A 15877-nucleotide genomic window follows, 5' to 3' on the forward strand; every position below is an offset into this window, starting at 1 on the left:
CAGAGACCCGACTCCACCTGCGAACTGTCTGCGCAGGCGGCGACCGCAGGCAGGCAGAGCAGCTACGCACCCCACCTACGGAAACGATTCCCTTCGGGGAGGCCACCCCGCTGCCACACGCTGACGCTTAGGAGGCTGTGGGCGGAGCCACTCCTGAAAGGCTCCGGCAGGGGGCGGGGACAAGGGTGTCCCGCAGGCTGGCTCTGATTGGCTGCTGTAGAGGCTGGGCGGGCTCTCCCGGTGGCCCCCCGAGGGGCGGTGCCTGCTCCTGGGCCTCCCGGAGAGAGAAGGATCCGGGGCTCCGAGCTCCGCTTGTGGACAAGGAGGTCTGCTGCGCCCTCGGCTCTGCCGGAAGCGCCACAGTTTGACTTACTAGTCCATCGGTCCTCGACGGGGCAGCCCTCTCCCTCTAGACCCTCTCTGCCTCCCTTCTGCCCCTTCATTCGAAGGCCGAAGCCCGCAGCCTGGGCGGGGCGGCGCAGCCGGAGCTCCTGGACCCGGAAGAAGCGCCATCTCCCGCCTCCGCCATGGAGCCCACCGCGCCGTCCCTCACCGAGGAGGACCTGACTGAAGTGAAGAAGGACGTGAGTAGCACAACCTTGCCCAGGTGCCGTCGCGGGCTAGGGGCGGGCGGGGGCTGGCTGCAGTACTGCGGGAGAGGAAAGCGGAAACCCAGCGTCGTAGTCCGAGTCGGAATTGGAGGAGGAGTCCGGGGTCTGAGAAGCGGAACGTCCAAGAACCGCAGGACCGCGACGAGCCCTGCATGCGAGGAACCTTGGTGGAAGTGACCTGCCCCCCGCTGACCTGTTAATCTACGTTTTAAATCAATAAAAGCAGGGCTTGGGTTTCTGAAACCTTGTTTAGTGGAGCGTTTCTTCACAGTCAGCTTCTTGCCCACTCTTCACTCATCCCCGGTGATTTCACCCCAGATGCGCTTTGGAGCAGCGTTGCTAGGGATCGACGACTCAAGTTCATCCTTGAGTCAGACTGCCTTGGCTGCTGGCTCGACCTGGAGCAAAAGCTGGATCAGATAAAGCATCCCAAGCAGCGGAGCAAATACGTGAAACTTTTGCAAAAGGGGTTGGGGGAAGCTCGACAGCTGAAAGCACTACCTGGAATTCCCCTACTAAGGAAACACCCACGTATTTAAATTGAAGGGGTGGGGTGGGGGTGGGGGGAGAAGACAAGAAGTCGAGAATTAATGTACAGGTAAACGTTGGAGATACTCGGTAGCTAAATTATGCTCTTCTCCTTGGATGCTGAAGTGCACAGAGCTTAGTATTTATTCGTAGAGAATGACTTCATTGAGGTCTGACCTGTTTCTCTTTTCCTTTGCTTTTAGTAACTTGTTTTGCCACATGAGACTTCTCAGAGAACCATCAAAACACTTTATATTCAAATTAAAAACAACAAGAACATGAACTGTGTTCTGGCTTACCACTGCAGTACTTACACAAAATCATCTTTGTGAACTAGACAGAACAACAGAGTTTTAAATGTTTGCTTTTCCCTCACCTGTAAGGTTTATTGCGCTGTACTCATAATTACAGTGAGTAATTACAGAATTACTGTGAGCAATTCTGATAATGAATTAGCAGAAGGAAATTGGTTATGACTGGGACGTGTGCCTTAGTTTCCTCCTTCAACAGATAGTTGGGGAGCACTTATTTTATGGCAAGTACTGTTCTTAGGCCTGGGAAGATACAAAAAAAAAAGTCACCCCTGTTTTATATTCTAGTTAAGACTGGGATATTGATAACTACTAAAGAACAAAAGAGTGTGGTGGTATTCAAGATTTGTGCCAGTAAAAACATGAACTTCAAGAGCTAGGCCTGCTGTGTCACACAGTTGACAATGTTCCCAACAACCTCTAAGGCAGACCATTGTCTTTCCCATTTTATAGTTGATAAGACAGGTAGTGAGAGGGTCAAATGAAAAGATAGAAAACATGTACATAAAAAACCTATATATATAAAACCTGTACAGATGTGAAGGGAGGCTTCCAGGCCTTTATTTTTTCCCATCTGTTCATTGATACTTTCCATCTCCATGACTTCAATTTACAGCTGTATCAGAAATTCATAACCTTGGGGAATCATGAACAGGTTTCAGGACATCTATGAAAAATAGTATGGGCACATTTTTTTCTTAGAAATTTTGTTCATGATATTTTCAAAGTGGTTTGTGACCTTTTCTTAAAATTATCATTCACATATTTGGACTTCCTTCCTTCTCATCTCTAAGTGCTTATTTCCAAATATCTACTGGAAATCCACTTTTATATCCTTCAGACTCCTCACTTTGTCTAAAATTGAATTTTTTATCATCCCTCCCCCAAAGCCAGTTGCTGTTTCTACTGTATTCTCTGTCTTGGTGACTAGTGTACAGTTCTATGGAGGATTGACTGCTGATACCAAATTCATGGATACTCAAGTCCCTTTTATAAAATGGTGTAATATTTGCATGTAACATTCATACATCTGCCCATATACTCTGAGTCATCTCTAGATTACTTATAATACCTAGTATGATGTAAATGCTATGTAAACAGTTGACCCACACAGCAAATTCAAGTTTTGCTTTTTGAAACTTCTGAAAAAAATTTTTTTCCCAAATATTTTTGATCCATTCTTGGTTGAATTCGAGGGTGCAGAATCTGCAGATATAGAGGACTTATCCACATGGAAACTCCCATTTCTTTCTTTTTTTTTCAGGCTACCACTTTACTGTATTGCTTCTCCCTGTGTACCTCATCTAGTTGTTTCTCTCATCTTTGAATTTAGTTCAGTTTCATAAATATGGACTACACACTACTGTGAGGCTGATACTGCCATTGATGCTAACAGTTTAAAAATTAAAAACAGAGATAAATTCTAGTTTGAGAACAGCTCAACTTCTTGGGGCAGGAGGAGACATGTAAAATGATAATTGCGAATCACAAAATAACGATGAATTTTACATTGATCGGAAACATTATCTACTTGGCACTCTGCTAAGTGTAGGATATACAGAGTTGAACAAAATGTACCTGGTTCTTGCTTGCTTTTAACATGTGAGTTCTTAGGATTGAAAACAAATGTATAATTTCAAATTATGGTAAGTACTGTGAAGGAGAGGAACAGGTGCTGAGACAATAACAGGATAAGAGGAGAAATTACTTGAGATATGATGTTCAGGGAAGGTTATATTTAAACTGATTCCTGAAGGATATGACAGAACTGGGGAAGAACATTCTAGACAGAATAGAATTTGCAGTGGATCTAATGCAGGCAAGCTGTTGAGTGCCTTGAGGTGAAGTTAGGATGGTAGGCTAGGGCCAGATTATAAAGGGTCTTATAGATGGTAGTAAAGTGGAATTTTCTTCCCAAGTGTAATAGAGACTTATTGAAGAATTTCCTCTGCCTAATGTATGGACTGGGGTGAGCAAAAGTGAGAAGAGGGCAACCAGTGAGGAGATTCTTGGACTTTATAGATAGAGGTGAGAGATGATGGTGATTTGGATCAGGGTACAGATAGTAGATATGGATGGAACAGGAGAATTCCAGACATTTTTTTAAATAGTAGTGATAAGACTTGGTGATGATTTGAATGTATGCGCTGAGGAAGATGAATATCAGCAAGATTTGGTGGGTGGGTGATCGAATGTATCAGGTGGGTGGAAACAGAAAAGTCAAGGATGGGTTGAAGGTTTATAGCTTGTTGAATAGATGGTGGTACTCCCAAGTGAGTTTACAGTGTCAGAGGAAAAGGATAGGAGAATATAAATTTGGTTTTGGAATGTTGAAGTTCAAGTACCATTGGGATGTCTAGGGAGAAAGTCTGCATCACATAGCAAAATTTAGGGATCAACAACATATGGTAGAAATGAAACATGAGGTTTTCCAAGAAGTTCATCTTTTAAATCTGTTTTTCTTTCTCCTCATCCTGTCAGCTGAAATTCATGCACTCAGCATAATATATGTAAGATATGGCAGCAGTCGTCTAACTAGTCCCCTTTGACCCCAATTTTTGCTTCCCCCAGCCCTCTGTAAAACTTTTCTTATGGCTTCTTGTTTATAAGCCTTTGATGAGGTTTTGGCTACAAGGAAATGTAATTTCCCCTACTACATACCTTTCATGCCTCTTGCTCAGGTGTGGCCTCTGTAAATTTCCCAGGTCCTAGAGGCAGAATAAGTTGCCTCTTCTATGCTTCTCCACTACTTGACCTATATCATTTTTTTTCTGGGTCATATTCCATTATCTCACAATTACTAACTTGAGTTAATAATGTATTCTTCAACTGGACTATGTGCCCTTCGCATGCAGAATTTAAGTCTTGTTCATCTTTGCATATCCACTGTCAGCACTTGGCATATTAGGCATTTAGATATGTGAAATGTGTCTTGTGCGAATAAATAAATGTGGGAATTTAGTGGACTGAGAACTCTAGGAACCCCTTCACCTAAGCTACTTTTCTGCCACCATATACTGGAGTAAATTTTGAAGATTTTCCATTGCCTTTAGTTCATCTTTGTCAGTGCGAATCAAATTAGTCATCATTGGCATCATCACTAACGTTTACTTATCACTTACATGTACCAAGCACTTTTCCAAGTACTTTACATATGTTAAGTATTACATATCTCATTACACTCAGATGAGGAAACTGAAGTCCAAAGGAGTTAAGTGACCCAAGATCGCATATCTAGTAAATGAAGGAGCTATGTAATACAGCTGCTCACATCAAATTATTAATACCATTTATGGATACCCAGATCGATTTTTGGCTAATTAAGCCTCACTAGGTACTTGTCATGGAGAAGGAAATGGCAACACACTCCAGTGTTCTTGCCTGGAGAATCCCAGGGATGGGGGAGCCTGGTGGGCTGCCATCTATGGGGTCGCACAGAGTCGGCCACGACTGAAGCGACTTAGCAGCAGCAGCAGCAGGCACTTGTCAGGTGTGCATGCGTGCTAAGTTGCTTTAGTCTTTTCTGACTCTTTGAGACCCTAGGGACTGTAGCCTTCCAGGCTCCTCTGTCCATGGGATTCTCCAGGCAAGCATACTGGAGTGAGTTGCCATGCCCTCCTCCAGGAGATCTTCCTGAACCCAGGGATCAAACCCATGTCTCTTAGGTCTGCATTGGCAGGCAAGTTCTTTACCACAAGTGCCACCTGGGAAGCCCTTGTCAGGTGTAGGCCTGTTTATGTGATTTCTTTTTCTTTATTTCTTTAGTTTATTTCCCCAACATCCACTGTTTCTTTCCTCCCATACCTTTCTACCTCCCAAGACTGAGTTAGATTATCATCTTGCCAACTGACTCCAAAGACAGACACATTATGTTCCCCTTTAGTTTAGGCTCTTTCTTTTTCTTTCTCTCTCTCTCTTTTGGGGTTTTACTCTAGAAAGATGCAAAGTTAATAACGAGAAAGTTATAAACCATGAGCCCTCTCCCTAAGTTATCCTCTCTGGCCCTGACTAATCATAAATTCCTTACTAAATGGAAACTAAAACGTCCAGTAACCTCTGCTCTCATCTTTACCTCTGAAGGCCCTCAGCATACCTCTCATTTCCACAGACCCAAAATCCCTAAAAAGGACTGGCCCCCTCCTCACAGTAGTTTGATCTTGGCTTATAGTTGTGGAGATGAGATCAGAGCAGGACGGAAGCAGTGAGGAATATCTAGTCGGAGACCACCTATCTCTTTCCTCCTTCATCTTTTTTTTAATGTATATAATTTTTTATTTATGTATTTTTGTGCTGGGTCTTCATTGTTGCACAGGCTTTTTTCATGTTGCCCCAAGTGGGGGCTACTCTCTAGTTGAGGTGCACAGACTGCTCATTGTGGTGGCTTCTCTTGTTAGGGAGCGTGGGCTCTGGAGTTGCGGCACCTGGCTCAGCAGTTGTGGCTCCCAGGCTCTGGAGCACAGGCTCAAGAGTTGTGACGCACGGGCTTAGTTGCTTCACAGAATATGGAATCCTCCCGGACCAGGGATCAAACCTGTGTCTCCTGCATTAACAGGCAGATTCTTTACCACTGAGCCACCAGGGAAACCCTGCTCACTCATCTTAATAGCATGCCTTTAGTAGGGCTGAGCTTCCTGACTTCAGGATGTTTTCTCTTACCAGTCAGATTCCTAACTTAGCATCAGTCACCTGTATGACTTAGGTGTTACATTAAGCCATATTTTATTTCTTTCAGGCTTTAGAAAATTTGCGTGTATACCTGTGTGAAAAAATCATAGCTGAGAGACATTTTGATCATCTACGAGCAAAAAAAATACTCAGTAGAGAAGACACTGAAGAAATTTCTTGCCGAACATCAAGTAGAAAAAGGGCTGGAAAACTGTTAGACTACTTACAAGAAAACCCCAAAGGACTGGATACCCTGGTAGAATCTATTCGACGAGAAAAAACACAGAACTTCCTAATACAGAAGATTACAGATGAAGTGCTGAAACTTAGGAATATAAAACTAGAGCATCTGAAAGGTAAGATATCTTAGGTATCCAAGAGTTCATTTAAATGTAACAATGCTTTTGTAAGTAGAATACAGAACAGAAAACCCAGAAATGACCATTTTTGCTTTTATTTAAAAAGTTCAAGCTTCAGCATTACATTTGATTTGCATTTTTTTAACCTTATTTGAGTTCATTACATTGGAAAAGTGAAGTATCTCTCGGTGTTCTGTTTTTATGTTCATTAACACTACATTTCAGAGAATGGAATGGCAACCCACTCCAGTATTCTTGCCTGGGGAATCCCAGGGATGGGGGAGCCTGATGGGCTGCTGTCTATGGGGTCGCACAGAGTCGGACACGACTAAAGCGACTTAGCGGCAGCAGCAGCAGCAACCCTATATTTATAGAAAACAATTTCATAATGAAATCGCAGTATTTCATAGAAACACAGGAGTTTGTTTCTAAAGTTAGTAGAATGCAAGATCAATCTGTTAAAAAGTAACCCCTGAAAATGCAGATCATAAATAAAGAACAGCGTATAGGTAAAGTATTTTACCTTTGATAAATTCTGGTGGTTTTTCTTCTACCAGTTGATCATACAATAAAATAGTTGGCCTATGTTGATAAGAATCACGTTGTATAAATTATATGTGACTTTAAACACTAGAATCACACTCAGTCTGGCGAGATGAGAGAGGCATGAAACTGATATTGATTAAGGGAGAAGCGAACTTAACCCTTCTGTTTCACCCTCACCCTGGAGCACACACTCACTGATTGGAATGCTATATAGAATTGTCTGCACAATTTAAATTCCCCTCTCCCCCAAGTCCCCCATTTTTTTCCCCTGTCTCTCTCTACATAGCACTTAAGATAAATGTGAGTGTGATAACAACTCTTTTCCAGCACTTTTAAGCCCTAGGGAAACAGAAACAAGTAATTTAACTTTACCTTACAGAACTCAGTCTATAAGTCTGAGGCTGGAACACATGTGAAGTTTCCCCTTGAAACATATTTAAGAAAATAGTTTCTCTTCCATGGGACAGAAATGCTGACTGCATTGTGAAGTTGAAAAACTAATGAAAAAAAATGACATACAGATGTGCTTTACAGACTTTGCAGGTGTTATACAAAATCTGTCAACTCAGAAACTTTTCTGTGCCTGTACACAGTTGGGTTGAATATTTGCTAAGCCTAACAGAAAGATAAATGCATTTGTATTTATTTCCACCATGAGGCTAATTGTTGACTATATCCTTTGGATATGACAGAATTTTTTGTTCAGAACAACCACTGCTCTTTAAGTAAAATGGTAGGTTGAGAATCAGAACATTTTTTGTGTAATGTGAAGAGGAGACTTGGGTTCTAGGTGTCACCTTAGCATGAAGTAATCCTGGAGTGTTGGGCATGACTTCAATGTTCTGGGCCTCAGTCTTCTCATAGTGTCTCACAGTGAGAGGCTATCCCGGATGCCCTCCAGAATCCCTTCCACTTCTAATACTCCATGATTCAGGAATTTAAAGTACTTAACTTACAGAATTTTAGGATATATACAGTTTTAACTTTATTTTTATTGGGTAAAGTTTTGTGTGTGTGTGTATACTAGAATGCCTAAAAATATTTTTTAGTTGTAAAAGCTATTTCTTATTCTATGAATAATTTTAGGAGCTACTTTATTTTTTCAGGTCCTTCAATGGTTAAGTATAAGTACAGAAATTAAATGTGAATTTTAGCATGTTATGTAGCTTCCTTGAGATTATTCACTTGTCTCAAAAATGTAAATAGCAGTATACTTCAGGATTGTCAGGAGCAGATAAAATGTGAAATGGATTATGACAGTTTATAAACTGCTGTTTAAATTTGTATAATCTTTAAAAAGTTCCAAGATGGGTGTGGATTCACATTTCCTAGTTACTTCTTATTTATATCTGAATAATTGTATTGTAGGACTGAAATGTAGCAGCTGTGAGCCTTTTCCTGATGGAGCCACAAATAACCTCTCTAGATCAAATTCGGATGAGAGTAATTTCTCTGAGAAACTGAGAGTATCCACCATCATGTATCACCCAGAAGGAGAATCCAGCACGGCCCCCTTTTTTTCTACCGATTCTTCTCTGAATTTGCCTGTTCTAGAAGTAGGCAGAACTGAAAATCCCACCTTCTCTTCAACTACACTTCCAAGACCTGGGGACCCTGGGGCTCCTCCTTTGCCTCCAGAGCTGCAGTTAGAAGAAGAAGGAAACTCTAGTGAGATGTTTCTTCCCTTACGATCACGTGCTGTTTTGCGGCAATGACAGTTTACTGCCTTTTACTTTTTTTTAATGATGACAAAAAATATTGGAAAGGATATGAATCATAAAATTGCTACAATGACTTACTAATATTCATACATGTTTTATAAAATGCAACATAAACATACTTTGTAAATAGAATTTTCTAGAATAAAAGAAGCATATTTTTAGAGAGCTAAAGTAAGTGTTGATCATATTCAATGTTGATGATGTACTTTTCAGTATTTTCAAATTTCAAAAGTTTGAGATTTAGTGTTTTCACTCTCTTCATGTGTTAAGACTAACTTTAATAGACAACATTTCTCTGAGAATAGAATGTTAGACTGTGAATGTTTCTTCCTTGTGAGTTTGCGCTAATAAGTTTCACAGTCTAATAGTCCTTTCCAACCATTCAGCAGTGAATTTTCAGAATTAAGCTGTTTCCATTTGGTAATAAAGCCTGTCACTACTGGGAAAACTGCCAGCAGACAGAAAAAAATCTTTTCCCCACTTAGTTGGCTTTCAGACACTTACAAAGTCCCCTTTTGATTCAGAGGGATATCTAATGGAGTTTGAGCCAGCTAAGGTATCAATTTGCCAAAATACATGTCTTACTAATTTTACTAATAAATACTACTTCCTTAAAATTGTGACATTCTTTATCATTTTTATTCCTAAAGAAAAATCTTGGCATAAACTTCAGTTATTACATATAATTTGATGAGATTTTTTAAAATACTTTTTTCTGTATTTTTTGTTTCCTTTTAATGAGGACCACTGTACAATTGAAATAATTAGGACAAAATGGTTTTTGTGTGTGTATATTACATTCTATTTTTAATACTATTTGGAACAAGCAGATCATTTGTTCTATGACAAAGTATGACTTATTTTATAAATTTATAAATCTGCTTTCATTGTTTTCATTAAATTATAATTATCTATTTCCAGATACCTGTCTCATATATATTTCCATTACTTGCAAAAAGCAGAGATGGAAATATGCTATTGAAAATAAACATTTTTAAGTTGTAGTGCTGTGTTTTGGAAGTTTCAATTTTTTCAATACGAAATACCTAGAACTATTTTTATATGTACCAATTTTTATAGAAAATATTACTTCACGTTGTGAGATGAAGTTCATTTCTGAATGGACTGATGAAGTTATCAATCATGAAGAAGACTGGCATATTGGCTTTTAAATTTTTTTAAAGACTGGGCGATTTTTATAGTATAAACATTTTCCAAGGATTTTAGAGAAGCATGTTTCACCTCCAGGATAGCATAAGATACTGGCAGTTGAAAAAAAAAAATAGTGACATTATGTTTGAAGAAATCTTTTTAAAAAGCAGAAGCAGGCTTTTCATTTATTAAAATAAAATTTGATATGCAGTTACTTTTTTTTTAAGTTTAAGATTTACTTGGAATCAAAGATCTTAATTTCGATATGCTGTAGCACCTATATTTATATTAATACTGTTCTTTCAGACTGTTGACTAACTACGTAGGCAATAAAATTAAGGTTTTTGGGTTTTCAAATTCAGGCTTTTGGGTTTTTTGAATCCTGTGAAGTCAGTTTTTTTCCTTTAAACACTGAAAACCAGCCGTTGCCAAAAATGTAAATTTGAATGGTAGTCTGACATGATAGAGTGCAACTGGTTATTGGGTTGATTAATGCAGCAGTGAAAAAGTTCACAGATATATTATCACTTAATATAAAAAAATACACCTTTGAGTTCACTTTTTTTAATTGTTTTAAAAATTGAGAATTTATTTTCTAGAGCAGTCCTAGGTTTATGGGAAACTTGAGCAGGAAGTAGAGTTCCCATGTACCCACTCCTGTCCCCTGTTTCCTATATTGTTATGTTCCGTCGCTAAGTCATGTCTGACTCTTTGAGACCCACACCAGACTCCTCTGTCCTTCACTATTTCCTGGAGTTTCCTCACATTAATGCTCATTGAGTCAGTGATGATATCTAACCATCTCATCCTCTGCTGCCCCCTTCTCCTTTTGCCTTCAGTCTTTTCCAGCATCAGGAATTTTTCCAGTGAATTGGCTCTTCACATCAGGTGGCCAAAGTATTGGAGCTTCAGCTTTATCATCAGTCCTTCCAGTGAATATTCAGGGTTGATTTCCTTTAGCTTTGACTGGTTTGATCTCCCTGCTGTCCAAGGGACTCTTAATAAAAGAGTCTTCTCAAGCACCACAATTTGAAAGCATCAATTCTTTGGTGCTCAGCTTTCTTTATGGTCCAAGTCTCATGTCTGTACATGACTACTGAGAAAACCCCAGCTTTGACTATACAGACCTTTGTAAGCAAAGTTATGTCTCTACTTTTTAATATACTCTCTAGGTTTGTCATAGCTTTCCTTTGAATATTAAAAATGTTTTAAAATATATATACTTAATAATTACATAAAATATTGTTTGATGAATCATATAGTAGTATGATCAATATTTAGTTATACCATGATTATTGGGGAAAAAATAGCTATAGCTAACCGGGGAGCAAATCGATCTTTAATTGTTAAATGTACTCTTAGGAAGGGTTTTCTGAAAGGAGAGCTAAATTTAAGCACAATTTGTGAGTAAGTTTAGCACTGCTCCTAAAGTCCTCACTCTGAACTTGACATTCTACTTAATTATCAGACAGTTGTCCTGTGGTAGTTCTCAAACTTTGCTGCCCATTTTAGAATCACCTAAAGAGCTTTTAAAGATCCCAGTGCCAGGCTACACCCCATTGCCAATTAAATGAGAATGTCAGAATGTTTGGATTGTGAAAGACAGTCATCAGAAGTTTGTCAAAATTTCTAGGTGATTCCAATGTGCAAGAATGTTTGGAAACCACAGTCTTACTGGGTGTCAAATACTGGTGGCTTGGTGTTTCCACATGTGTATTACTGTTTTCAGTGCTAATACCAACCCTGCAAGGAAGGTTTTATTGTTACTTTTTTTAAACAGAGAAACAATCTCTTTAGAATTGAAATCTAGGACTGTTTGACTTTAAGGTCAGTGTTCTTTCTATAACTCCATGCTCTTTTAAAAAAATTTTTTTTTCTATTTTTATTTATTTGCTATTTTTTTCATTGGAATATAATTGCTTTGCGTAATTTTGTTAGTTTGTTAGTTTTTGCTGTAGCTCTCTTGTAGCATCTCTCTCAGATGGCAGGTAAAAGTGGAAACTGTATTTTTTCATTCATTAATTCAGTATTTATTGGTACCTATCATTCTAGGTACTGTACATAACAGCAATAAACAAAACATACCAACTCTGTGTTCTCATAGAGAACTCGTATTCTAGTTGGAGGACATAGAAAATAAAGAAGCAAACCTAGATAATTCTAGCTGCCCCAGATACAAAATAGGGTGTGTACGAGCTAAAAAGCAACTTGGACCAGAGTATAACAACATGAGGGAACTCCTCTCAAAGCAGAAAACATTTGAGCTGAGCCTAAATCATAAGAAGGAAGGGGCCAGCTGTGTGAAGTTCTAGAGAGAAGTTTAGGCAAACTGTGTGGATCACAATAAACTGTGGAAAATTCTGAAAGAGATGGGAATACCAGACCACCTGACCTGCCTCTTGAGAAACCTGTATGCACGTCAGGAAGCAACAGTTAGAACTGGACATGGAACAACAGACTGGTTCCAAATAGGAAAAGGAGTACGTCAAGGCTATATATTGTCACCCTGCTTATTTAACTTATATGCAGAGTATATCATGAGAAACGCTGGGCTGGAAGAAGCACAAGCTGGAATCAAGATTGCCAGGAGAAATATCAATAACCTCAGGTATGCAGATGACACCAACCTTATGGCAGAAAGTGAAGAAGAACTAAAGAGCCTCCTGATGAATGTGGAAGAAGAGAGTGAAAAAGTTGGCTTAAAGCTCAACATTCAGAAAACGAAGATCATGGCATCTGGTCCCATCACTTCATGGCAAATAGATGGGGAAACTGGCTGACTTTATTTTTCTGGGCTTCAAGATTGCTGCAGATGGTGATTGCAGCCATGAAATTAAAAGACGCTTACTCCTTGGAAGAAAAGTTAGGACCAACCTAGACAGCATATTAAAAAGCAGAGACATTACTTTGTCAACAAAGGTCAAGGCTATGGTTTTTCCAGTGGTCATGTATGGATCTGAGAGTTGGACTATAAAGAAAACTGAGTGCTGAAGAATTGATGCTTTTGAACTGTGGTGTTGGAGAAGACTCTTGAGAGTCCCTTGGACTGCAAGGAGATCCAACCATTCCCTCTTAAAGGAGATCAGTCCCGGGTGTTCCTTGGAAGGACTGATGTTGAAGCTGAAACTCCAATACTTTGGCTGCCTGATGTGAAGAGCTGACTCATTTGAAAAGACCCTGATGCTGGGAAAGATTGAGGGCAGGAAGAGAAGGGGACAACAGAGGATGAGATGGTTGGATGGCATCACCGACTCAATGGACATGGGTTTGGGTGAAGTCCGGGAGTTGGTGATGGACAGGGAGGCATGGTGTGCTGCAGTTCACGGGGTCGCAGAGTCGGACACGACTGAGCAACTGAACTGGACTGAACATCGAGTGCAGAAGGCCTGAGGCAAGAATAAGCTAGTGAGGACAGTACAGGCAGGATCGTAAGAGGGATGAGTAGGGAATTCAGAAGCCTGGATTGAAAAGTAAGATTTCACTATCAAGTAAGATAGTGAGGAGCAGATATGGAAGTATTTATAAACCATTGTGAGAAGTTTGAATTTTCTTCTTTCTTTTTACTATTCTGAAATAAAAGGTGTATTAGAGACTAGTATAGGCTTCCCAGGTAGCTTACTTAACTGGTAAAGAATCTGCCTGCAATGCAGGAAACCCCTGTTTGATTCCTGGGTTGGGAAGTGAAAGAAAGTTACACGGCTCAAAATAGCCCAGAGTTAAAACTCCCCTCTGAGTCCTCCCCACCATCCTATGCCAAATAAAGAACTCTCTCACCCAAAGTTAAAAAATGGACCTTAAGGCTGATTACACCCAGCTCCCAGCTGGTCCCAGCCTCTGGCGGATATCCAGAATTCCTTGCCCCAGTCGTTTAAGAGATAACTACTCCAAACAACCTTGGAGAAGAACAGGCCCCCTAAGACAGTAGCTTTCCACATATATGCCTCTATATACACTTACTCTTTTCTTGGGTTAGTGCTGCAGCTCACTAATCTGACTGCTGCCCCTTCTCGCCTCATTAAAGGTGATCTGTTCCTGTAAAGTGCAGGTCTCATTCTTTTTCTGAACCTCACCTTCTCTAACTCCCTTACCCTACAGGAAGATCCCCTGGAGAAGGGATAGGCTACCCACTCAAGTATCCTTGGGTTTCCCTGGTGGCTCAGCTGGTAAAGAATCCGCCTGCAATGTGGGAGATTTGGGTTCAATCCCTGGGTTGGGAAGGTGCCCTGAAGGAGGGCATGGCAACCCACTCCAGTATTCTTGGGCTTCCCTTGTGGCTCAGCTAGTAAAGAATCTGCCTGCAATGCAGGAGACCTGGGTTCAATCCCTGGGTTGGGAAAGATCCCCTGGAGAAGGTAAAGGCTACCCACTTCAGTATTCTGGAGTAGAGAATTCCATGGACTGTATAGTCCATGGGGTCGCAAAGAGTCGGACACTAAGCGACTTTCACTTTTCAATTTTCTGGAGGGGCTGGAGGCTATGTCCGAATGACCAATCCCCAATAAAACCTCTGGAGACTCAGGCTCTGGTGAGGCTCCCCTGATGGCTCCATGCAGGTTGTCACATATCTTTGCTGCAGAAGTGAGCATTGTCTACACCTCCACTGGGAGAAGACAACCAGAAGCTCTGCATGTGGAAGGCTCCAGCATTCTATCCCCTACATCTCTTCCCTTGGTTAATTTTAATCTGCATTCTTTGGCTACAAAAACCATTGTTGTATAGTTGCTAAATAATGTCTGACATAGGCATATTTATGTGAGGTCTGTGAATGCATACCACTGATACCAACTTTACACTGATACCAACTTTATTGCCTTCATGTGTGTATCATTCTGAGTTCCCCAAAAGTCAAAGATTTCTAGTTTCCCTGGTGGCTAAGCAGGTGGTTCTGTCATTTACTAAAAGGGGGGGACACAAATGTAGAAGCAAATTATATGGAAAAACAATTTACTGATCTTTAAGTGGGTGTTTGAGACCTGGCCTTAGGGAAAGTTTAAGAGCCAAGTAGAGAGGTGTGGTTCAGAGCTTGCCTTGTAGAGACTGGATTTGGAGACCCGGCTGTTGAACCCACAAGCATTCCAGCCCTGAGATTTCTTTGGAAGGAATGATGCTAAAGCTGAAACTCCAGTACTTTGGCCACCTCATGCGAAGAGTTGACTCATTGGAAAAGACTCTGATGCTGGGAGGGATTGGGGGCAGGAGGAGAAGGGGACAACAGAAGTTGAGATGGCTGGATGGCATCACTGACTCGATGGACTCTCAGTGAACTCCGGGGGTTGGTGATGGACAGGGAGGCCTGGCGTGCTGCGATTCATGGGGTCGCAAAGAGTCGGACACGACTGAGCGACTGATCTTATCTGATCTGATCTGCCTTGCAACTCTGTAACACCTGGTTAGTAGGTGTTGCTGAACGATGGTATAGTACGTTGGGAACCATCAGCACTTAAGGGCCATACAGAGCAAAGCCAGCACGGAAGGAGGCTGACAGTAAGAAGCCATAGCGTTTGGAGGATCCCTCAGAGTGGTGTGATGCAATACAAGAGAAGTTCCAACAAAGAAGGTTGTTCAGAGCGCGCTGGAATGAGGTGAAGCAGAAGAGAATTCTGCTTGACCACTTACCCACAGAGGTCTTCCATGACGACAGAGGGGACGAGTAATTTTATTTTGAAGAAGAGATGCTGTACAAACAGGAAGAAATCCCGGTCTCACTGGGCAAGGGCTTTAAGGTGGCAGTGAAAAGAAATTTTTTCAGCTCTTCTCTGCCTTTAATAAAGTCTTACTGTATTTGAAAGTTTGGTTGAGACTACCGTCTCAGGATCTGTCTCTTTTCAAGGCGTCTCAGTAATGAGCGTTAGAACTCCCTGTTTAGGGACGTGCGCGGCCAGCCTTCAGCCTCAGTCCCCGAAGCCGGGCGCAAAAACGCGACGCAACCGCCAGGGGGCGCAGACCTCCGGCCCGTCAGCGAGCCTTGGGGCGGGGTCAACTGC

General features: G+C 41.1%; 1 protein-coding gene across 1 annotated transcript; it reads left to right on the forward strand.

Moving 5' to 3' along the window:
* The first annotated feature begins 233 nt into the window (after window positions 1–233).
* Window positions 234–9745, forward strand: BCL10 (BCL10 immune signaling adaptor). The gene is made up of 3 exons (XM_006080475.3): window positions 234–584; window positions 6183–6471; window positions 8389–9745. The coding sequence occupies exons 1-3, from the start codon at window positions 528–530 to the stop codon at window positions 8733–8735; spliced, it is 693 nt and encodes a 230-aa protein (XP_006080537.1). The 5' UTR covers window positions 234–527; the 3' UTR covers window positions 8736–9745.
* Window positions 9746–15877: the final 6132 nt, after the last annotated feature.

Source organism: Bubalus bubalis, chromosome 6, assembly GCF_019923935.1.
Source record: "Bubalus bubalis isolate 160015118507 breed Murrah chromosome 6, NDDB_SH_1, whole genome shotgun sequence".
NCBI classification, from domain to species: Eukaryota; Metazoa; Chordata; class Mammalia; order Artiodactyla; family Bovidae; genus Bubalus; species Bubalus bubalis.

Coding starts and splice junctions, on each gene's coding strand:
- BCL10 (XM_006080475.3), top strand. CDS start 528: ATGGAGCCCACCGCGCCGTCCCTCACCGAGGAGGACCTGACTGAAGTG. Junction 585..6,182: donor TGACTGAAGTGAAGAAGGAC/GTGAGTAGCACA, acceptor TATTTCTTTCAG/GCTTTAGAAAATTTGCGTGT. Junction 6,472..8,388: donor AAAACTAGAGCATCTGAAAG/GTAAGATATCTT, acceptor ATTGTATTGTAG/GACTGAAATGTAGCAGCTGT.